The following is a 22,560-nucleotide window of genomic DNA, read 5'->3' as shown; positions in this document are numbered from 1 at the left end:
TTTTCCCTACGCCGCCTGTCTGGTCTCTCCAGCTACTTCAAGGCTCCATCTCCTCAACAAACATGGGAATGTAACTCTGCCGTGAGTGGGAGCGCTGCCATCTTTAAAACACATTTCATCTCACTCGCCCCTCCTCCTCTTCTTCTTTTTTTTCTCTCTCTCCCTGTCTTTTCTATCTCACTGCTTCGACTCAGGGAGGAGCTGAGGTGAAGTAGCCGGGGGTGTCCCAACAGTTACTTGGAGGAAGGGGACTGTCCATGGGAAGGAAGTCATTATAGAATAAACTGTGCATTTATTTGGAATGGATCAGTAAACTGTCACAGAAACAGCATGCAAACTCCTATATTGTCTCTACAATAGCTTGGAGAGGCTAAAATAGTTAGCACTTCAAATTTAGTTGTTCAGAAAGGGGGCTTTAGACAAATCATGATCTGCATTTCATACAGTATAACAGCCTGGTAAACTGTCCATTCATGCTCACCGAGGAGGATCAATATTTTGCCTGGCAGACACACTCCATCACATATTTAGTATTTATGCATTTTTTTAAATACACGTTTGAAAAGGGATCAAATATGGTGACTGATGATTTAAGTTGCAACGCAACATCTCATCCATTTTCCTCAGTGAATGCGGGGCCCTTATTTTTGAGGAGCAGAATAAGATCAGGGAAGAATGGGGAAAGGGGGGTAATTGCTTACACCAGCACATGAACTGATTCTACTGGTTTATTCCCATGATAATTAGCAACCTATTCTAATTTAAAGGAAAGGTTCACAATATATGACACGATCATTGCTTTACGATTTGCTTACTGTGATTATTCCTCCTGTGACTTCATATCATTCAAGCCAGCCAGGACACATGGGCTGCCCACAATGAGTTTTATACTTCATAAAAACCATGCATTTATTTTAGTGGTCCACGGCGGCTTTTCTGTGAATTGTGTAAATGCAAGTGTATAACACAATGCATTTGTCTTAAGTTGATTCTATGTGGTTTACATACTAGAATAGAAAGTGTGTGTGTGTAAGATAAGGCAGTATGAGGGCCACGACGATGTGTGTTGTTGGAGGGGTAACAGAGTTGATGACATGTCTGGTCATGTGGGCAGGTAGGAGCTGCTCAGAGAGAGAGGGGAGGGGAAAATAGATCTCTCCTTCACACCTGTCTATTGTCAGTCTACACCTGAAGTGTATAATGCATTCCACTGATTTCCTTGTTATTCGTGTAGATTATAATTTCACAAACTCTTATATACTGGAGTAGGATATAAAGAGTTTTTTTCAAAAGCTGGTAATTGAAGCTCCAGATGTATGGAGAGGCACATAAACCGTAATTTTAACACAAAACGAGTAGTTTAGGGAATGCTTGGTGCATGTGGTTTGCATTTGTGTGGAAAAAGAAGACATATGACATAAAATCTCCTTGGCTGCAATGTGTATATTCGTGGTAGCCGAATACTGTAGAAAATAGCAACGTTGTCACCGGAATGCCTTTCCAGAGTAGGCCTACTAGAAGAATAAATCAGACAAGATCAACGTTTTTTCAACACGTCCGTGCGTAAAAACAATATAGGCTACATCCAATTCAACTCCAATGGTTCAACAACGACTCAATAAATAATTCAAGTCCTTTTCTAAAACTAACTTTTCCACATAAAATCCAAAAAGTGCAGACGATTCCCGCACACTCGGGACCAACTGATGCCCCTCGACGCTGACCAAAACGGGCACATTTTACGCATAAACCTAAACTGCGCGCAAGGTTGGATGCCTGGCGCCCGTATCTCGGCACTGACTCTCCGGATTCACCCGCGACCCGTTAAAGAGGGGAGGAAAAGTAGGCCTTCTTCTCCCTTTTAAACCTCGACGCTGTCCACGTCCTCAAAAAGAATGGATCTAATTAAAACGTTGCACTCGTCATCATCGCCAAAGCTTTGCCAAACGCTCTCTGGTGGAGAGGAGGCTGGGAGATGCAGCACCACATGACTGCGTCTGAGCTGGAGAGGGATGGGAGTCAGATTGGGTTTCTCTTCTCCCATTGGCCAGTGGGCTGACTTTTGACACGCAGACCAGGGACCCTCCTGCCGTATAAATAGGCCTGTTAGAACTTTATTATTCTAGCATCACGGCAGCAGGTTTGGAAGTTTGGAGTTACTCTTGTCACCACAACTGTATGCCTGCTTGAAGGGTGGTTTAAAAAGCAGGGGCTCAGCAGCACAAGGAGTCTGCATGTCCATATAGACATGCTCAGCTTTGTGGATACCCGGATTCTGTTGCTGCTTGCAGTAACTTCATTCCTAGCAACATGTCAATGTAAGTTTGAATATCTGCTCTTTTTCTGTGATGGATATTTTTTTCCTCGGGTCCCACTGCTTGAGGATCTTGCGCTTGGCTTTTGTTTGGGACGTACATCAAGGTCAACCTGAAGACAGCTCAAAGCACTGCTGAATTAAACTCAACGGATTGAGCTCATGCAGAGGATTCTTCACTTTTTTTTTCCAAGGATACAATTATTATGATTTAATTAGTTTACACGAGGCAGAAGTACTTCTGAAAAAGTTTTCTCGCTTCACCAGTGACCTCTAAAGTAGTCTTAATAGTGGCTTTTCGAAACTTTATAGCATGCTGAGTTCTCAAAATTGGCAAAATGGGAATTTTCTTTTAGACATAGGATGAAGAACTGATTGGGGCGTTGTACATATTGTTCCATCCAGACGTCCAAGGAATGAAGCTTTATTATAGGAAACTGCAATTGCTCCCCCTGGTGGCCATGGGTGCAAGCATCAATTTTGGCAACAATTAGACTTTCTCCTCTTTGAAGAGAGATGAACCTATTTAAAAAAGCGTATGTAGTAAAAAAGTGTAAATCCTTACATATTTTCACATTAGAGGTTTTAAAAAAACAACTAAATACCCCTTTAGGTCATTTTCTTCAATCAACGTTAACTGCGGGATTTCACATTATAATTGGGTCAAGATGCGATGAATAGATCCGATAATAAGATATGTGTCGAGGATGAAGCTCCTTTTGCAACTTTTTTATACTATTATAGCACATTGAATTGGCAGATAATTATTAGTCTCACATCACTTTGAACTTACAATTGCGCCGCCTTGTGGTCTAGAATGGGATGTCAGCTGTGTAGAGTTCATTGGGAGGTCCCAGTTGGGCCAAACCTAGCCATGAACTGGCTGGTCCAGACTCATGTCCACCTGCAACAAGGTGAAGATGGGAGGCCCAAAAGTCAGCCATTAATGAAGGATACAGGCATCAGATTTATTAAAATCAAAATAAAATAATCTTACTGGGCTAAAAATGCAACTCCCTTTTAATACAAAATCAGAAAAGGCGCATATTTCATTCATATTGCAGCATAAATCCGAACAGCATCAAATAGAGATGTCATACTTTTCCCAATAGAAATCCTATAGTTGTTATTTTGGCAGTGGCAGGCTAGCTATGCGTCTCCTAAGGGCACACACAACCTGTTGAGGCCTGTTAGCAGCCGGGTCCTTAATGCATGGAATGCTCTTGAATGCTGAAATTCAACAAATTCTACTCAGTTTGACAGTCTGAAGGAGCTATCCACGCAGAGGTGGCTCCTCAGCTCTTCTTGTAGACGTGGACTGAGTTTAGCTCTGTATTCTTAGCACACACACACAAAGATAACAATGCTAGAAGAAGAAGGCCTACTGTTTTTCGATTGACAGACGCATTTCATCAACTTTTCCAGACACAGGTGACAAGTGTAGCTATGTCTTGACACGTCGGCCATCAGAACACACAGAAAGTCCAGCTTTCTATTTTACACCAAACACTTTCTAAATTGCAATTCCCTATTAACGTTGTCTTTACCATTGTAATCATGCATTTCCTACAAGAAGGCATTCAGTCTGTGTGTCTGCATAGTCCCGTGTGTACACCTTTAAAGACTTTGTTCACAAGAAAGCTTTATATAACAAATAGATGGATGGAAATGACATTGATTTTTTTTCCAGGTGACTGTTTTGCCCTTAAAGAAATGCTTGTCATGTTCTAACGGAGTATTCCCTTCTCTTCTCTTCTCTCCCCACCCTCCTCATCTCTCCCTCTTCCTCCTCCTCATCTCTCCATCGCCACAGCGGTTAGTACACAACATGCATGAAATCACCAAAGAAAACATTGCTTACCTTGTCGCTTGGCCTTTTCTTATGCTGAAGTAGTCCATAGAAAGGAGACCTCTCACTTGGTCTCCACCATCTGAGCAATCTCAATGATGGCGGAGCATTTCATTTAGGAATTTCTTGCCCCTGGACCCAGTTATTTCTTGCACTTTTCTCCCTTCCTGTCCGTGAATGGAGTGAGGGTCCTATTGGCTCGAGTTTGTGTCAATGAAAGCTAAAACCGCAGCTCTGAGGCACCCATGGGGCCTGGTACAAAGGGTCCTTTCTAAAGGTGCAGAGGGAGGTTTGCCCCCAAACAGCTGGCTTCGGGTCAGTTTGGAGTGTTCCTCTCTGCTCCTCTATTTGGAATTAGATTAGGAAGCCATTTACGAAAGCTGATCTCAGACCTGCTTTAAAAGGTTGGGATCTTTAGGCTTCAGATGAAACAAAAAGAAAAGCACTGAATTGTTATCCAATCAGTGAAAGACTGGGGGCTCAGTAAACAAACAGAGCATGCTGTTGACTGTAATGACTCTAATCATAATTGAGATTGCCTGGAATTGAAGACCTATTGCATGATGTCTGCAGCATAGGCCGCAGCAGTGTTGTGATGTTTAAAAGGTGCAGCACGCACTGTGTGGTTCTGGTAACACTTTGGGACTTTATGTGTTCCATGGACTCAAATGAGATTTAGGCTGCTTTAGGATGCTTTAAGCTACTTTTAGCACCTCTGCAGCACATGATGACCATTTGTATCACATGCACTCAGCTGCTCTTGTCTATTCATTTTAAATCCCTGAATCTGCATGGGCATAGTTGGACTGACAGTATCATATCATATGTTTGCATGCAAAAGCCATGTAAATATATAGAAACTGAATGTTTTATATGGCCTGAAAAACCCCTAAAAGACTGAGTAAATAAATCTTACATTTATTTATTTTTATTTTCTATTTAGGGAAGAGTCAAGGTGAGCACATAATGTTGTTCTTATGTGTCATTTAGCACCTGACGCACAGGATTTGATTGGATGTATGATGTCTAGTGTGATCACTGAAATGTGTGTTTTTACTTGCTTGTCCTCTCACTGTAAGGTCAAGTTGGTTCATTTACACATTTTAATGATATTAACATATACCAGATCGTTGGACTGACACGCACATCTGGTTTTTTAAAATTGCTTTTAGTGACATATATTGTAGTTTAGATGAGACACTGTGGCATGCTTGGCTGGATGAATAGTTTGGAGCTGACATGTTGCTACTAGAACAGCCATCTGCTCTGTGTTGTGTTTTATTTGTCTGACCGAGTGCTTTCTCTGCTGCAGGGGCCCAAAGGACCTCGAGGTGACAGGGTAAGCTGACTTTGAAACTCTGCCGCCTCTGATCAAACCACTGTTACTGAATATGTCAAATCTATAATGTTGTATATTTTTTTAAGCCTCTTTGGCACGGTGTTTGTTGACGTGATTTGACCTTCTAACCTAAGAACCCTCCTCAGGCCACACCCCTTTGTTTACATGGGCCCTAATGGTTACAGACCAGAATAGTAACGTGAATGGATATTATAGGTGCTATTTAAAAATTCTGACCTCATTTCTTTAAAAGCCAATTACATTTCTAGTACAGATTTTCCCCCAACATATTGTGTGTGTATTATTATATTCATTCGTGAAATAGAATGATCTAAGTATCGCAAGTGCTATCCTATCAGCAGTTGTTTGTACTCTAACACTGTTTCCGCGCTTTGTCTTCTGTGTATTACAGGGTCCTCAAGGACCTAACGGAAGAGATGGCAAACCTGGAGTCGACGGCCCCGCTGGCCCCGCTGGCCCCCCTGGACTCGGAGGAGTAAGTGCCCCGTTAATACTCGCAAAAAATAAGCACCTCGGCGTTGCTGGGTTGACCTCAGAAGTGATCCAAAAACAGTTCTAGCTGAGACCTGACTTACAGTACTTCATTTGACTGTGCTAGCTGCAGAAAAAAGCATGAAAATATGCCTATGTTATGATGTATGATTTTCACCCACACTCACTCGATGTTGCAGGATGTGATAGAAAGTTCGTAACCGCCGCTAAAACTCATTCCTGACTTGGGTCATGAACTCTGCTGACCTTGTTTGTTTGTTTGTTTAGTTGTGTGTGTGTGTGTGTGTGTGTGTGTGTGTGTGTGTGTGTGTGTGTGTGTGTGTGTGTGTGTGTGTGAGCTCACCAATTCAAAACAATATCAACTATGTTTAAATTGGCAGTGAAATACTGAACATTAATGATGTCATAACCCCGTGAACTTTGACCTTTACACCATGGCCACCATGGCACGGATAGAAAATGGTTGATTTAACATAGCTTTGGACTATTGGAAACACTGACAACAGCTGATTCACTGAACTGGCTCAATGCACTCATATAGTCCTGATGTATTATTCAAAGTGTGTCATTATGACTGTGAATTAATCTGTGATGTCTGTTTTTCTGTTCAACAGAACTTTGCTGCTCAGTATCACGATGGTGTAAAAGCCCCCGACCCCATTGGAATTCCTGTAAGGGCCCTTACGCTCTCTCCTTCCCTCTTTCTACTGTGTCTCTTTCAAATCGTTACACATAATAATACTGCACATAAATATACTAGTCTCGTCTACGTTTTTATCTCACATTGTTACATTTTGAACACAGTCCTGATACAGTTAAAAGTGCAAGCGCAATGTGAACTTCTGTGTTGATGAATGACATGATATTAACTTTTTTCTCCTTTTCAGGGTCTTCCTGGTCCCAATGGCCCTGATGGACGCCCCGGAGGCCCTGTGAGTTCACACACCCAGTGCTGCTAATTCAAACTATTGATCGACCTGATCAAACTTGAACAATTACTCATACCCGCACCTCAGAATGCAATTTGCTATTGCCGTGTTGTCTCTATGAATTCTTATTTCTGTGCCTCTTTTTATTCAACCAGGGCCCTCAGGGACACACCGGACATGCTGGTGAGCCTGGAGAGCCCGGACAGTCTGTAAGTTTATCCTCCAAAATAGTCACGATTCTAAAAGTTATCGTGAATTAAGAAGTGCTTTCTGTGATTACTAACATGTTGGTTCTCTTTCCCAAAGGGCCCCGTTGGTGCTCGTGGACCCCCTGGACCTCCCGGCAAATCTGGAGAGGACGTAAGTAGTAGACATCTGTGTTTTTTTTACAAGAACTTTTGAAGTGCAGCTTTTGTTTACAGGTTTTGTAACGTCTGTAAAGTGACAAATGGTGACATCTTTTTTTTGCCAACTTGCAGGGTAACAATGGCAGACCTGGAAAGCCCGGAGATAGAGGTACCCCCGGCCCACAGGTACAATAATCTTCTACAAAACAAAGCAAATCAAACACAATAGACGTGAACAAACATGTGAAACGTAAAATGTGGATTCTGCTTTAGTAATATTGTCTTTGTTTTTTTAATTGCAGGGCGCTCGTGGATTCCCCGGAACCCCTGGGCTTCCAGGAATGAAGGGACACAGAGTGAGTGCGGATCTTACCCTCTACTTGACCTGAACTTTGTCCTACTGGCCTAAGAAAAGCAAGCAGCCAAAACTGGTGAAAAAAAACATGGCCGACAAGTTACACCTGTGCTGTGTAGGCCTACTGTGGACTAAAATGTATTTGAAGCGTTGTGCTCCATAACGAGCACCGCTGGGAGCGATTTGGGAACCAACTTCCTTGTTCCTGTGTCGTGAGGATCAAAGTAGACTGAACATAGAGCTTAATGGCCGCCATTGAAGATTACTAGTCCTTAGAATCTCCTCTGTGAGATCACTCACTAATACAAGCTTTTAGGTTTTGGTAAAGTCTCATCTACATAAGCCACCTTTGAAGACAGCAAAGTTTCTAATGTCTCTCTTGAGACATTGGATGTCTTGTTATCAATTTGTACTCTTATTAGAGGTCAAAACAAGGATATAATGGGGTGATATTAAGGCTGTTTCCCATTTTGAAAGGTACTTAGCCTAATTAGCCAACAGCTTGTCATGTGATGTCTCTAGCACTTAAGAAAAAAAATATATACTTACTTACATGGTCTTCTCTTGTCTGTGTTTTAGGGTTACACTGGTCTGGATGGACGCAAGGGAGAGCCTGGTACCGCTGGCGCCAAGGTAAGAAGGACACCTTTCCGTTTCTCTTAGTCCTTTATTCATGTTTAAGCTTACAGAACCTTCCGGTACCAATGTAATGTATCTTAGCTTCTGCAAGTATGCCTGTGTTCTATTTAGTTCACTAGGAACTTTGTCAGTGTTTTTACCTCACTGGTCCCCAATGGAATATCTTTATTTGATAATGTTAACCTGTGGCAGCGATGTCAGTTCACTCCTCATACCTCATTGCTTCTCTCCCTATAGGGTGAGAACGGTGCCCATGGAGCTGCTGGAAGTCCTGGACTTGCTGTAAGTTTTTGATCAAGTTCAAGCTTCACCTATTATTAAAGCACACAACCTTGGTTAACTTTAGGCAGCCCATCTCACTTAGACAAATACAACCTACATATAATTAAACACTCCTGCACTGGTAAATCACACACTCATGCTTAACCTTCTGTTGCGATTCACAATGAATGGTTTAGCATGCTGTGTTACTCATTTTTTGTCACTTGAATTACTTGCCATTGTCATAATTTGCCACTTTTTCTAGACTTTTCTGATCATTTGTTTTTTTTGTGCATCCACCCTTCAGGGATCTCGTGGTATGAATGGCGAGAGAGGTCGTGCTGGCCCTGCTGGCCCTGCTGGTACTCGCGGTGCTGATGGCAATGTTGGACCCGCCGGCCCTGCTGTGAGTTGTGGCCCCTTCAAATCCTATTATGATAGTAAAATGATTCATGTGTTTATGAATATTAAACTTGAGAGGTATAGGGAGCATCAAGATATCTATCCAGAATGTACTGACCTAAATGTTGACTACTACCAGCTAGTGCAATCATTTTAAATATATGTAGCTGTACAAACACTGGCACAATTTTAGCTGATAATGTATTGGTGTAATTGTGGGTAGATAGTTGGTAGTGGATGTCTGTTTTTTTTTATGCACCTTAAGGAGAAGCTAATTTTAATCTTGTTGTACATTGTATAATGACAATAACGTATTCTATTCTATTCTATTTTACTCACATAACGTATTCTAATTGCACCTATTAATAGACAACAACATTTAAACCTTGAATGACATATATTCTGATGTTGTTCCTCAAACCAGGGTCCCCTCGGTGCTGCTGGTCCCCCAGGTTTCCCCGGCGGCCCCGGCCCCAAGGTAAGTGCCATGCCCTAGGACTTTTACCTTTTTTCTTTTTTTCAAGATATCCTCCCAGAGATGTTGTTTAACCATCCGGATTGCTTCTTGCACTGTCTAGTATCCCCAGGGGAATAGTTCATGTAATATGCTGCTGCTTCTGTCATAATATTATGAGCCTGCAGTCTTTTTAATACATTTGATTTGATTTATGTATGACGGCTGTATGTTTATCTCTGACAGGGAGAGGTCGGAGGTGCTGGAGCTAATGGCCCAACTGGAGGTCAGGGAGCTAGAGGAGAGCCCGGTGCCAATGGCGGTGTTGGCCCCATGGGTCCCGCTGTAAGTATACAAATATATCTTTTTTATGTATACTCTTTCCCGGAAAGATTGTGAGCACTTTATTGTGTACATTACATTCATACCAAATTAGTATTAATAATGAAATGATTGTCATACCTTTGGAAGAAGGGCCATTGCTATCCATGCACTGTCCCTCGATTCTGTCAACAAAAGAACATCTTTTAAATGTTTTCATTTGTTTTTAAAAGATTCCCTAATCGCTTGTTCTCTTTCTTTAGGGTAACCCTGGTAATAATGGCCTGACTGGATCTAAGGGACCTGCTGTAAGTACTCAAGTTGTACCATTCAAATCAAATGAAATCAAACCAAATCAGTCAGAGTGGGCTACACAGTCCGTATACAATATGACACCCTATGCCCTTTGACCTAAGCATTAGAGCATAGCACTACATAGCCGTCATTTGGTTATGGCAAGGTTTGGCCACTGTTGTGCACTAGGATCAGGCTTTTCATTTACCCCCTCCTGCCACACAAAGTAAACAAATCCCTAGCGCAAAAAAAAAAAAGTGTATCCCCTGCCTTATTTGAGATGATGGATTATGCAGTAAACAAACACGTTTTACATTATGACCAAAACAAAAGGAACATCTTCATCCCACCTCTGTGATGGCAACATTTTAAAGGATCCACCCCATTAAGTTTACTTGGAGGGATGAGCTGTGGCATTTATTGGACACAGTGATGGCTGTCAGGCAGCACGCAGGCAACGTGACATTATGGAACAGATAAACAACCACCTAAAGAAATGTCTGCATTTTAGAATCCTAGTTCTGCCAAACCTTTACTTATGTTGAAACGATGCCACTGATAAATAGGTCAAAGGTCAATTAGGGTCACAGAGAGGTTACATACAACAATGATTGCATGATTAAATTGGACGAATAGCAGGATATCGTTTTTCGTTTACAATTCATCAGATTAAAGTTTCTATTTTTAATTGTACATTATATTATCTAATATTATATTATATTACATTATATTGATCAAATGAAGACAATGTTTCAAGGGAAGCTGGAGTGATGCTAACCTTTTGCTATGCTTTGTTTTTAGGGCATCCCCGGTGTCGCTGGAGCTCCTGGCTTCCCCGGACCAAGAGGAGGACCCGGACCCCAGGGTCCTCAGGGTGCTGCTGGACAGAGAGGTCTCTCCGTAAGTACAATACCCACATACCCACAGAAACATCCACACAACAAAGCATACATACAGCTCGGAAGCATGCAGACAAAAACACAAGGCAGTATGCCACAGATACGCTCACATTCATTGTTCATGGAGGATTGTTCTGTTCATTAACTCCATCTATTTTGTATCTGTTTCAGGGAGATCCTGGCATTCAGGGAGTGAAGGGAGACGGTGGACCCAAAGGAGAGCCTGTAAGTTCATATCTTGACTCTTGTACTTAATTTTAAAATGTTAACCAAACTGCATCGGAAGACCTTTGGCACAAACTGTCTACGACTGTCGCCCTTTAACTTCTCTGTTTGTCTTCCTCAGGGTAACTCTGGACCTCAGGGAACCCCCGGATCTCAGGGTGAGGAGGGCAAGAGAGGATCCACTGGCGAGCCCGGTGCTACCGGACCTGGTGGCCTTCGTGGAGCCAGAGTGAGTTTCTTGACCACCACCATCTCTAACCCAAACTGATACACATTCGGATGTAATGTTCACTGGATCGCTTTGCTAATGCCTTGTGTGTGTCTCCTTGTGCAGGGCTCTCCTGGTACCCGTGGAATGCCTGGTTCTGAGGGAAGAACTGGCCCCCTGGTAAGTATTGAATAGTTAAATCTATATCCACCAATGTGCACATTTCATAGCGCAAATCTATTTAATGACACAGATGAGTTGTCTTTTACTTCAAAATCCAGTCAAATGGCAAAACCTCCCTCCTCACCTCTCTTCCATCTCTTCTGTCTCTTCCTCTTAGGGAATGCCCGGTGCCCGCGGTGCTACTGGTGCATCTGGACCTCGTGGACCCCCCGGAGATTCTGGTCGTGCTGGTGAGCCTGGCGCAGCTGGTCTCAGGGTGAGTCTTTGATCCAAGTTCGGTTTTTGCAACAGTATTTTGGTATGACACTGTTTTGTAAAATTACTCTGTATAGACGATTTAACTCAAGATCCTGATGAAAGCTGGATAGCTCAGTGGGTCAGCTGTAACAGTAAACAAAACATTAATGTCAAGACATTCATCCTAATGCGTAATGTTTTTCTTTTTCTTTTTCTGCAGGGTCTCCCAGGAAGTTCTGGAAACTCTGGACCCCCAGGAAAAGAGGGACCTTCTGTGAGTAAATCCGAATTACACACTGAACCAGAACTCATAATGAATAATCTTCCCATATGATCATGTCAACCTCACTTCCTGCTTCAACTTCCTGTTTTCTCCTCAAGGGTGCTGCTGGACAAGATGGCCGCTCCGGACCTCCCGGTCCAACTGGACCTAGAGGCCAGCCCGGAAACATTGGCTTCCCCGGACCCAAGGGACCTTCTGTAAGTAGGATCAAAGCCAAGACTGACAAATCACCTCTTTGTTTGTTTTTCTGAAGTTTATCATGACCTGTGCCTCACCTACCTTTGTCTTCCTTCAGGGTGAGGCTGGCAAGCCCGGAGACAAGGGAGCCACTGGCGCCACTGGACTGAGAGTAAGTATTTTTTTTTTTAAACCTAGCACACAGAGCAGTTCTACCATATAAACCACACAATTTGTCATCTCCATTGTCCTTCATAACAACCTATCATTTCCCTATCTTTGCGTGTAGGGAACCCCTGGAGCTGATGGCAACAATGGAGCAACTGGTGCCCTTGGACCTGCTGTAAGTATCCATACATACAATATCGCCGTCAGTTAATGGTAGTTCCTCCTCTGCCTTACACATACGTCCAACATTTATGATATGATTTTTATACTTTAACCACCAGTGTGCCGTTTTTAACATGGATCTTCTCTCTTTGTGTTGTTATAGGGTGGACCCGGAGAGAAGGGAGAGCAGGGACCTTCTGGATCTGCTGGATTCCAGGTTAGGATCCCTAACCTGGCTCTACTGTATATGAACCAGCAATTATAGAATAGAGCACATTCACTGAGTAGGAACTTCACATTTCAGTGCTGCTTTACACACTCATTGCTAACATGTAGAAAATCAGTGCATTATTGTATTGCCCTTCAAGCCAATGTTGGGATTTCCCGTTGCTAATCGTTTAACACCTAGTAACAGATACATCCTTTAAAATCGAATTGTGTTTGGTGCTTCATATTGTGTATGCCCCAGCTAGTAGTCTAGCAAATTCCTCGCTCATTGTGAGAAGAAAAAAATCAAACAACATTTTCAGAAACACTAATCAGAGCCCATTCCGTCTATTTAATAGCTACATAAGTTTTCATGAGTTTTAAATAACACAAGGAAACATTAAATATATTATCAGTACCCAAGGTGACATTTTTTTTAGATAGCGGTGTCTGTAGAACTGTTGAGTCCCATGGTTCTGATGTCCCTGCTTCATGTTGTCAGGGTCTGCCTGGACCCGCTGGAGGTGCTGGAGAGGCTGGCAAGGCCGGAGAAAGAGTAAGTAACGCACAAACGCACACTGAGTTTTCCCATGCTGTACAGTCTAACCACAGAAATGGTGAATTAGTAAGAAAGAAGTGCATACTCTAACCCTCAATTTGTTTCTCTGTATAGGGTATCCCCGGAGACCAGGGAGCTTCTGGAATTGCTGGTGGAAAGGTAAGTTCACCTGTCCAAACTTTTTTACCGCACTTTTTCTTTCTTTTTTACATACAGACACTTAACCATGTTAGAATAGCCAAAGACACTGACTCCCTCCATGTTTTCCTCCAGGGAGAGCGTGGTACCCCCGGTGCTGCTGGAACTAGCGGACCTCAGGGACCAATGGGATCCCGTGGAGCCTCTGGACCCCCAGGATCTGATGGTGGAAAGGTAAGGTGCTGCCGCCATGTCTGTGCCCGACCAGGGACACTGCAGAAAGTTCACTGACATTAGATCAGAGCAATACATTCTAGGGGGTTGCAAATCGCTGGTTTCATCACGATACGATATTAGTTTTATCAATTGGACTACGATTCTATATTTGCAGATATCACAAAGTCTTCCACGATACAACAGCCTGCGATCAATATAAGACGATATCATTATACACACCCTGTTCAATTTATATCAACTCACAAAAGTGAGTGACTATAAAAATAGGACTTTACCATTTTATTTCTGAGCTCTTTCAGATATTTCAAGTGAAAAATGATCCATTCTTTTAGTGGAAATAGTGTCACACGCAGACATGCAGATAGATTTTCATAAATAAAAGCGTACATTAAACACGGGCGATATGATATCATTGATGTTTGAGGGGTTTGCATGGATACGGTTTCGATCTTTCGCCAATGATTGATTCTGTCCCCAGGGAGAGCCTGGTGCTGTCGGAGCTGCTGGAGCTCCTGGACATCAGGGACCTGGTGGCATGCCCGGTGAGCGTGGAGCTGGTGGTGCCCCCGGAGGCAAGGGAGAGAAGGTAAGTTCCATTAAAAACAAATATATACCACCTTTTAAGTAAAGCAGGAGTTGTATCCCTCAAAATAGCTATTGTTTGTTAATGTGAATGTTTCTTCCAACCCTCTCTATCCTATAGGGAGAGTCTGGACACAGAGGACCCGACGGCAATGGTGGCAGAGATGGATCCCGTGTAAGCTATAAACTCTCAAATTCCTCTTGAGGCATTCTAAAAATAAAAGATCCCCAATTCCATCCATTTGCTTTGGGTGTAGCAACCATATATCCTTAGCTCTTAGCATCCTCTCCTCTATCTTTCTATCTAGGGCATGCCCGGACCAGCTGGACCCCCCGGACCCACTGGAGCCAATGGTGATAAGGTAAGCAGGTGGAACACGTGTATATTATTTAACATGAAACAAAAAAAACTACATTGACCATTAGTATTAAGGTGTTTAGGATGTACACTGTAACCCAGGTCTATTAATGTTACGGTGCATTGCCACGGTAGGAAAAATGCCAGCTTCCAACTTAATTCAAGATGGCTGACAGACTCTCATACCAGTGGCATCCAATAGAAAGTCATAAACATGTGTTGTTAGGGCAGAGCAGATCACTGATAAATATGCTATACTGGCTGACCAACCAGAGTCAAAATATTAAGAGGTCCTACTCTTCTGTAAGAAAAAAAATAATTTCACTTTCCCCAATAGTGGCATTGCACTGTATATAAAGCTAGGACTTCAACAGTGCCCCCTGATGGCTATTTTATAACATTACAGCAATGGCTTAGGGTAGCATTGGTAATAACATGATAAGTGCAGCTGGCAAATGGACAACCCTGATCATTTAAATTATTTCATGGTTAAGTCTTTTTTTGTTTAAGTGTAAACAACTGACGGAGGCAGAAATAAAATTAGAAAAAATGACTCAATTTGAATTTTGTGGCAATTAAAGAAAAATCCAGCTGATCAAGTTTACAAATGTCAGTTATTGACGACGATTCATTTGAATAATCAGATTTTAATTTCTACTTCTATTAAATATAACTATAGCTAATTATTTTATAAAATTCAACACACAGTACCTTATTTTTTTTTAAAGATGCTGATGCTGACAAAAGATTTTCTCATGTGTGTATGAATTTAGTGAATGGATTAAATGAATAGCTAATTAAACACCCACTTCTCTCTCCCCCAGGGTGAGTCCGGTTCATTCGGACCTGCTGGCCCCGCCGGAGCTCGTGGAGCCTCTGTAAGTAGCTGTCACTGATTTCCTTTATTAAAACCAATGTTACCTGTTCTTCCACATTCACCTTAAATGTCCGATGACATTGCTGTTGAGACAACATACAGCTTTTATGTACAGCATCCAAAGTATTTTCCTGACCAGCTGCTTGTTGCCCAATAGGGAGAGCGTGGAGAAGTTGGACCTGCTGGAGCTCCCGGATTCTCTGGACCCCCTGTAAGCGAACAGTCAATCACCTTGCATTATACATACAAACCGCCACGAATAATACATACACACACACACACACACACACACACACACACAATTGCCCAAATACTGACCCAGGCCATTACTTATTCCTCCTTACAGGGCGCTGACGGTCAGCCCGGAGCAAGAGGCGAGCGTGGACCTGCCGGAGTTAAGGGAGAGGTTGGCTCCGCTGGCCCTGCTGGACCCGCTGGACAGTCCGGACCTGCTGTAAGTACCAATGACAACCCATTCACATTCAATATAAACCCCACCTGGATAACATTTGGGATTGCTTTTTATATACTCAAGATGAAATATCAGTATTGTTGCTTATGTTCTCTGTCTGATTACCTTGTTTGTGTGTCTAGGGTCCTTCTGGTGCTGCTGGACCTGCTGGCGGTCGTGGAGACAACGGCCCCAATGTGCGTATTGACAAACAAATATTATTATTATACAAATAATAATTCCTCCTGATTTTACATATTGCATCCATGAGCATCTAAAATGTATTATCGCATAAGAGCATGAGAGTACCTGCCACTCTCACACACATACAGCCCATCCAAATAAAGTAAAAGAAAAAAGATCCCCTTTACCTAACCCTAAACCTTATCTGTGATGTCTAAACCCACCCATGCGCACACACATACACACACACACACACACACACACACACGTTTACCTATGTCACTTTTTGGGGATTTACATGGACTTAAATTAATTTCCTGTAGACTTACCCTGATCAGAACTAGTACTTGCCTAACCATAACCTTACCCTTAACCTGACTCAAACCCAACCACTGACCCAAAAATCAGGGTTTTACCAATTGGGGACACAGTTTTTGTCGCCAATTGCACAGGGCATCCTCAGTCAACTGGTCTTGAGTCAAGTTTGTGTCCCTGAAAGTGACTTAAGTCTCACACACACACCATGCGTGTTGACTTCGGTCACTTTTTAAAGACCTTCATTCATTTCCTGGAGACTAACCCTTACCCAAACGCATTTGTTGATGACAACTGTAACCTTTTTGTTTGTTTCTGATTTTAGGGTCTGACTGGTTTCCCTGGTGCTGCTGGCAGAGTTGGTGCTGCTGGTCCCGCTGTGAGTATTGATTTTATATTTACAATCCTAAAGTGAACAAGCATGCACACACAAAATACACTGGATTAAATAAATAACTTCTACAGTCTTCTCACCGTACTGCTCCTCAAATAGCTCACACAAAGATACTCCCGCAGCCCACGCACACACACACACACACACACACACACACACACACACACACACACACACACACACACACACACACACACTCACACACACACATATTCACTCCCATGTAACATTAACCCACTCTCCCTTTCCCCTCTCAGGGTATTGTTGGCCCCCCAGGCCAGTCTGGCCCCGCTGGTAAGGATGGTCCTCGTGGTCTCCGTGGTGATTCTGGCCCCGCTGGTCCTCCAGGAGAGCAGGGTCATGTTGGACCTCAGGGTATCTCTGGAGAGAAGGGATCTTCCGGAGAGTCTGGTGCCCCTGTAAGTCCAGCTCCTATCACAATTTAGGGATATCCAACAACAGCTGGATAATAAAACTAACTGAGCAGCAGTGCAATAAACCATAAATCTTGTTCCTTGATGTATCAATGTGTGTCTTGTGTCTTTGTGTTTAGGGTATTCCTGGTGCTTCTGGCCCCGCTGGTATTCTTGGACCTCAGGGATTCATTGGTCTGCCTGGTGCTAGAGGAGAGCGTGGTGTCCCCGGTGGTCTTGGTGGCGCGGTAAGTGACAATTAATACTGATAGTTCAACTGAAGGATCCATTCCACCTGTAATATGACCACCTCAAAACCATTCAAATATGCATGGGTGTCTGTCAAATTGGTTAAAGAAACGCTCCACCAGAAGGCCAAACAACATGCATTGTATCACGTACAGTAGAAAGCCATTGGCTGCATTTGACCCGGTGATTTTCTCTGCGTCATTTCACAGGGAGCCCCTGGTAGAGTTGGACCTGCTGGTAACAACGGACCCCGTGGTGCCCCTGGAAACATTGGTCTGCCTGGTATGACTGGACCTCAGGGAGAGGCTGGACGTGAGGTAAGGATTGATCAGACCAATAGCAAGCACCGCAAAGCCCTGCTTAAAGCGACCATGTGATCCGAAGATACGTATAACTTAAACTTGCGTGGAAACCGTAATATTCTTCTGCCACCTACAGGGTAACCCTGGTAACGATGGACCCCCTGGCCGTGCTGGTGTTCCTGGATTCAAGGTAATGCTCTTTCATACACATGTTTATATACACAGTGCACACACACACACTTATCTGTTGTTCTCTGACCTCCATCTGCCATTTTTCCTTTTACTTAGGGAGATCGTGGAGAGCCCGGATCTGCTGGTTCCATGGGACTTTCTGGTTCCCCCGGACCTTCTGGACCCGCTGGAGCCGCTGGAAGACCTGGAAACCGTGGAGAGGGTGTAAGTATAAACATCAACCTGTTAGAAATGGATTAACTACTTCAATAGAATTGTTTCATCACTTCAGTTACAATTTCCACTTAGCAACATCTACAATCATCTGCTTGCTATATTCATCCTTTTATTCTTGTCTTTCCTTGTCTCATAGGGCCCTGTAGGTTCCTCTGGACCTGCTGGCGCTGCTGGAGCAAGAGGTGCTGCTGTGAGTATAATAGACCAGTATAGTGAAGGAGATAGCACAGAAATACAACGATGTTTCACATTCATAGCACTCAATGATTTCACCTTTGTATGAAAATGGTATCCTATTTTAACGACATGACGTTTTTGGGCCGTGTGTGTTATAGGGACCTGCCGGACCCCGTGGTGAGAAGGGAGGCGCTGGAGAGAAGGGAGATAGAGGCATGAAGGGTCTGCGCGGACACGCTGGTCTCCAGGGAGTGCCTGGACCTTCTGTGAGTGATGGCACACTGTCATAAAGAAATATGTAAACATGAAGCTAAGTGTCAAGATATCTGATACACGTGGATTGGCTCTTGTAATAGCTCCTTGATGCAAACAGTGCATACTGAGAGAATCTTATTGATCTTCACAATGCCATTCAATGATGCCCTTTCCATCCCTCTCAGGGAAACGCCGGTGAGATGGGACCTTCTGGACCTAGTGGACCCGCTGGACCCAGAGTAAGATGAATCCTCATAACACACAATGCAACAGTGATTTTATTGTCATTAGCTGGAATATTTTAAGTAAGTAGGGCAGATACCAAAGCAATAAGTGTTCCTACGAGTGTTCACTATGATCTGATAAACCATTTAGTTTAGTTAGTTTAATTTATTTGTCACATACTCGATTGCACAGGGCAATGCGCAGTGAAATTCTTTATGTACCAGTCTGGGTAACTTAAAAAAAAAAGATTGCTGAAGAATTTTCATGAAAGAAAACATAGTCTCAAGTGATGATCTCCTCTTCAGGGACCCGCTGGACCCCACGGACCCTCTGGCAAGGATGGTAGAGCCGGTGGCCATGGAACTATTGGTTCTGCTGGTGCTCGTGGACCCCCTGGATACGTTGGACCTGCTGTAAGTCCCTTCCTCGTCCAATTACATGATATGGTCATTTTGTGAACCATTACAGTTTAGCTTCCTTGCACATCATAGGAATCTTTTCCAAATGGGATACCAAAAAGCAACTGCGATCCACATATTAATCCACTTCTCTTCTTAATCCCATGTCAGGGTCCCGCCGGATCTCCCGGTCTGCCCGGACCTCCCGGTGCCTCCGGCGGTGGATACGAGTCTGGATTCGAGGACTACAGAGCCGATCAGCCCGCTCTGAGAGCCAAGGACTACGAGGTGGACGCCACCATCAAGTCCCTCAACACCCAGATCGAGAACCTGCTCACCCCCGAGGGATCCAGGAAGAACCCCGCCCGCACCTGCCGTGACATCAAACTCAGCCACCCCGACTGGAGCAGCGGTAAGCTCCACTTAATCTGAAACAAACCCCCGACATGTATCAGAGGTGAAGTCAGCCATTTTGGAGAACTGACCGGTGACAAAAACGGTCAATATCTCCACCATGAAAGGCTAACTGTCCGTACTGTGTGTGCACTGAAAATACAGTGTTAATACACAGCCTAGACTCTGTAAACCGGTATGTAAACAAATAGTATGTAAGCAAAGGTGGCCCACCATAGCTAGCAACATGACTGTTTACAAAGCCTAGGCTGTAGGATTAACACAGCACACACAGTAGTGGATCATGAGGAGATATTCACTGGTTATGACAAAAGTGGGACCAAAACTATGGTTATACAGAATAACCAATTGAGATTCCGATGTTTCGTTGAGCTGATGTGTAGTAGTAGTTAAAGCATTTGTTCCATTAATTTGATTTGCGTTTTTTTTTTTCTTCCTCCCCTGTAGGATTCTACTACATCGACCCCAACCAGGGATGCAACAACGACGCCATCAAGGTGTTCTGCGACTTCTCCACCCGCGAGACCTGCATCTTTGCCCACCCTGAGAGCATCGCCCAGAAGAACTGGTTCAGAAGCACCGAGGGCAAGAAGCACGTCTGGTTCGGAGAGACCATCAACGGTGGTACTGAGGTGAGCGTCTACAGATATTTGAGACTTAATGTGAATAGGTTGAATAGTGTCAAAAATGTCACTTAGAGAAATCTTCATGAAACTTTGCCAGTAGATTTTTACTTAGGCCTTAATTAAAATAAGTATTTTTGTGAAACACATTTTTCCGAAATGTTTGAATAAATATGCAAATATATTTTTAGGAACTAAATGTATCGTTATTAGGACAACATATGAACAAATCCTTCAGTGATACTCTTCAGAATAGTGCTAAAAATGATTAAGGAAAGTTTAGTTGATGTGAGTGCATTAGAAGTTGAGATTCTTTGTATGGAAAACAACTAATGTTGAGATAATGGCAGTTAGAGATGGTTGTATAGGTGAAATATATAGAGGAAAACAGACCAGGTTCGTTTAACACAATACATTTTAACCTTTTATTTATATCATATGAAAGAAGACATGTTATGGAAGCCAAAAAAGCCACACACAAAAAAACTCACAATTAACCTGTGTTTTTACCTGACGTATCTCACCTTTAAATAGAATACTTTTACCACCTCACACATAAAAGACATTGTGTTTCCTGTATTCAGAATATTGACCGTCTTTTAATTCCTTCATGCAGTTCGCCTACAACGACGAGACCCTCAGCCCCCAGAGCATGGCTACCCAGCTGGCCTTCATGCGCCTTCTGTCCAACCAGGCTTCCCAGAACGTCACCTACCACTGCAAGAACAGCGTTGCCTACATGGACGGTGAGAGCGGCAACCTGAAGAAGGCTGTGGTGCTCCAGGGCTCCAACGATGTGGAGCTGAGGGCAGAGGGCAACAGCAGGTTCACCTTCTCCGTGCTGGAGGATGGCTGCACTGTGAGTAGCTCTTATTTGACTTCTACAGCTGTTTTCTCTTTGCATTATATGTTATACCTTCACTGCTTCCAATTGTGTGATTTGTATTATTTTAAAGCACTATTCTAAAGCGAGGTCTCCTTTTTCCCACCCTTACACCCGCAGAGACACACTGGCGAATGGAGCAAGACAGTGATTGAGTACAGAACAAATAAACCATCTCGCCTGCCCATCCTCGACATTGCACCTTTGGACATTGGTGGAGCTGAGCAGGAGTTTGGTTTGGACATTGGCCCAGTCTGTTTCAAATAAATGGACTCATGATAAATTAACACCAAAAAAGAGAGAAAGAACGAAAAAACAAAATCTCTGCCCTTCTTTCTGTGTTGTTTTTTATACCGAATGCTGATTTCTCTCTGCGCATCCACTTGCTTAAGATGGGCAACTATCTGAGAGGACTGAACGGACTGAACGGAGCGTTTGTGCAATGCAAATTAATACAGCAACCCAAAGGGACGCGGGAAAACACCTTGTTGTGGGACATCATGTCATCATTTTGTAAAAAATAAAAGAAGTGTAATAAAAACGCTGAAAGTACGCATCACTTTGTGGTCTTTGTATATCTTCCAAGGAGGACGTTTAAAACCACAATTTCCATGAAAAAAAGGTTTAAACTACCTCATGCCTGTACCTAAAGAAAATACTATTGACACAACCTGGGTCCACAACAGAGATGTTAAGACTTCTAGTGCTTCAAGATTTGTCCCGTATCGGAAGGTGCTCAGTTACTTGAAGCAGAGATCTATGGTGCTAATATGCAGCTGTGGAGCAAAACCACTCTTTTCACTGTATTACTTTGTATTGACATTTGAGGAGTCTTGCATTTCGTCCCCCGATACTCCCCCACTTTAAGCAGGTGGAATGTTCCTAAAACTAATGTCTGGTTTTTCTTTTGTTTTATTTGGTTTGGTTCTCTTTTTTTTTTTTGGTTTTTGTTTGTTTGTTTTGTCTAAAAAGTTTTTTTTGTTTTGGTTTTTTGTTCAGGCTTTTTTTTTTACTCTTCAAATCCCACACAGAGTGTTCATACTGACAGCACATATTTCATCCAATTCTAAATGGTTTCATGCGGCCTCTCTTTCTCTCTCAAAAAATGACACAACAAAGTCTATTGTACCTATTTTGTATATGTGAGATGTTTAAATAAATTGTGAAAAGTTCTGAAATAAAGCATGTCCAATGTTCCAAAACACACTACTCAGTGACTTAAGTGCTTTCATGTTTCAATGACATCGCTGAAGGTGTGTCACTGTATTTCGGTTCTAGTCTAGCTGATGATTTACTTACGACTGATCGTTAAACATCTTCCTATTGTGGAATCACAGCCAAATCCTCATTTAC

The 22,560-nt window shown here is 43.0% G+C and overlaps 1 protein-coding gene across 1 annotated transcript in view; it reads left to right on the top strand.

Moving 5' to 3' along the window:
- col1a2 (collagen, type I, alpha 2) overlaps positions 1–22,244 on the top strand; it is a gene marked incomplete at its 5' end in the record, with an annotated part of 25,469 nt that extends 3,225 nt beyond the window's left edge. Inside the window, 48 exons of the mRNA XM_080045876.1 lie at positions 5,476–5,502; positions 5,915–5,998; positions 6,630–6,686; positions 6,903–6,947; positions 7,100–7,153; positions 7,251–7,304; positions 7,424–7,477; positions 7,594–7,647; positions 8,226–8,279; positions 8,523–8,567; positions 8,854–8,952; positions 9,373–9,426; positions 9,649–9,747; positions 9,987–10,031; positions 10,819–10,917; positions 11,088–11,141; positions 11,263–11,370; positions 11,476–11,529; positions 11,690–11,788; positions 11,990–12,043; positions 12,151–12,249; positions 12,348–12,401; positions 12,519–12,572; positions 12,723–12,776; positions 13,269–13,322; positions 13,440–13,484; positions 13,599–13,697; positions 14,179–14,286; positions 14,404–14,457; positions 14,591–14,644; positions 15,465–15,518; positions 15,675–15,728; positions 15,864–15,971; positions 16,112–16,165; positions 16,792–16,845; positions 17,118–17,279; positions 17,414–17,521; positions 17,732–17,839; positions 17,961–18,014; positions 18,113–18,220; positions 18,369–18,422; positions 18,568–18,675; positions 18,850–18,903; positions 19,195–19,302; positions 19,459–19,699; positions 20,149–20,333; positions 20,941–21,183; positions 21,328–22,244. Of these exons, the coding sequence (XP_079902002.1) occupies positions 5,476–5,502; positions 5,915–5,998; positions 6,630–6,686; positions 6,903–6,947; positions 7,100–7,153; positions 7,251–7,304; positions 7,424–7,477; positions 7,594–7,647; positions 8,226–8,279; positions 8,523–8,567; positions 8,854–8,952; positions 9,373–9,426; positions 9,649–9,747; positions 9,987–10,031; positions 10,819–10,917; positions 11,088–11,141; positions 11,263–11,370; positions 11,476–11,529; positions 11,690–11,788; positions 11,990–12,043; positions 12,151–12,249; positions 12,348–12,401; positions 12,519–12,572; positions 12,723–12,776; positions 13,269–13,322; positions 13,440–13,484; positions 13,599–13,697; positions 14,179–14,286; positions 14,404–14,457; positions 14,591–14,644; positions 15,465–15,518; positions 15,675–15,728; positions 15,864–15,971; positions 16,112–16,165; positions 16,792–16,845; positions 17,118–17,279; positions 17,414–17,521; positions 17,732–17,839; positions 17,961–18,014; positions 18,113–18,220; positions 18,369–18,422; positions 18,568–18,675; positions 18,850–18,903; positions 19,195–19,302; positions 19,459–19,699; positions 20,149–20,333; positions 20,941–21,183; positions 21,328–21,474 (3,972 nt within the window). The 3' untranslated portion in view covers positions 21,475–22,244. The remainder of the gene's footprint in view (positions 1–5,475; positions 5,503–5,914; positions 5,999–6,629; positions 6,687–6,902; positions 6,948–7,099; positions 7,154–7,250; positions 7,305–7,423; positions 7,478–7,593; positions 7,648–8,225; positions 8,280–8,522; positions 8,568–8,853; positions 8,953–9,372; positions 9,427–9,648; positions 9,748–9,986; positions 10,032–10,818; positions 10,918–11,087; positions 11,142–11,262; positions 11,371–11,475; positions 11,530–11,689; positions 11,789–11,989; positions 12,044–12,150; positions 12,250–12,347; positions 12,402–12,518; positions 12,573–12,722; positions 12,777–13,268; positions 13,323–13,439; positions 13,485–13,598; positions 13,698–14,178; positions 14,287–14,403; positions 14,458–14,590; positions 14,645–15,464; positions 15,519–15,674; positions 15,729–15,863; positions 15,972–16,111; positions 16,166–16,791; positions 16,846–17,117; positions 17,280–17,413; positions 17,522–17,731; positions 17,840–17,960; positions 18,015–18,112; positions 18,221–18,368; positions 18,423–18,567; positions 18,676–18,849; positions 18,904–19,194; positions 19,303–19,458; positions 19,700–20,148; positions 20,334–20,940; positions 21,184–21,327) is intronic.
- Positions 22,245–22,560: the final 316 nt, after the last annotated feature.

Source organism: Ammodytes marinus (genome assembly GCF_949987685.1).
Source record: "Ammodytes marinus genome assembly, chromosome: 17".
Classification (NCBI taxonomy): Eukaryota; Metazoa; Chordata; class Actinopteri; order Uranoscopiformes; family Ammodytidae; genus Ammodytes; species Ammodytes marinus.
The sequence above is the reverse complement of the archived record's forward strand: the minus strand, read 5'-3'. Positions and strand labels throughout refer to the sequence as shown.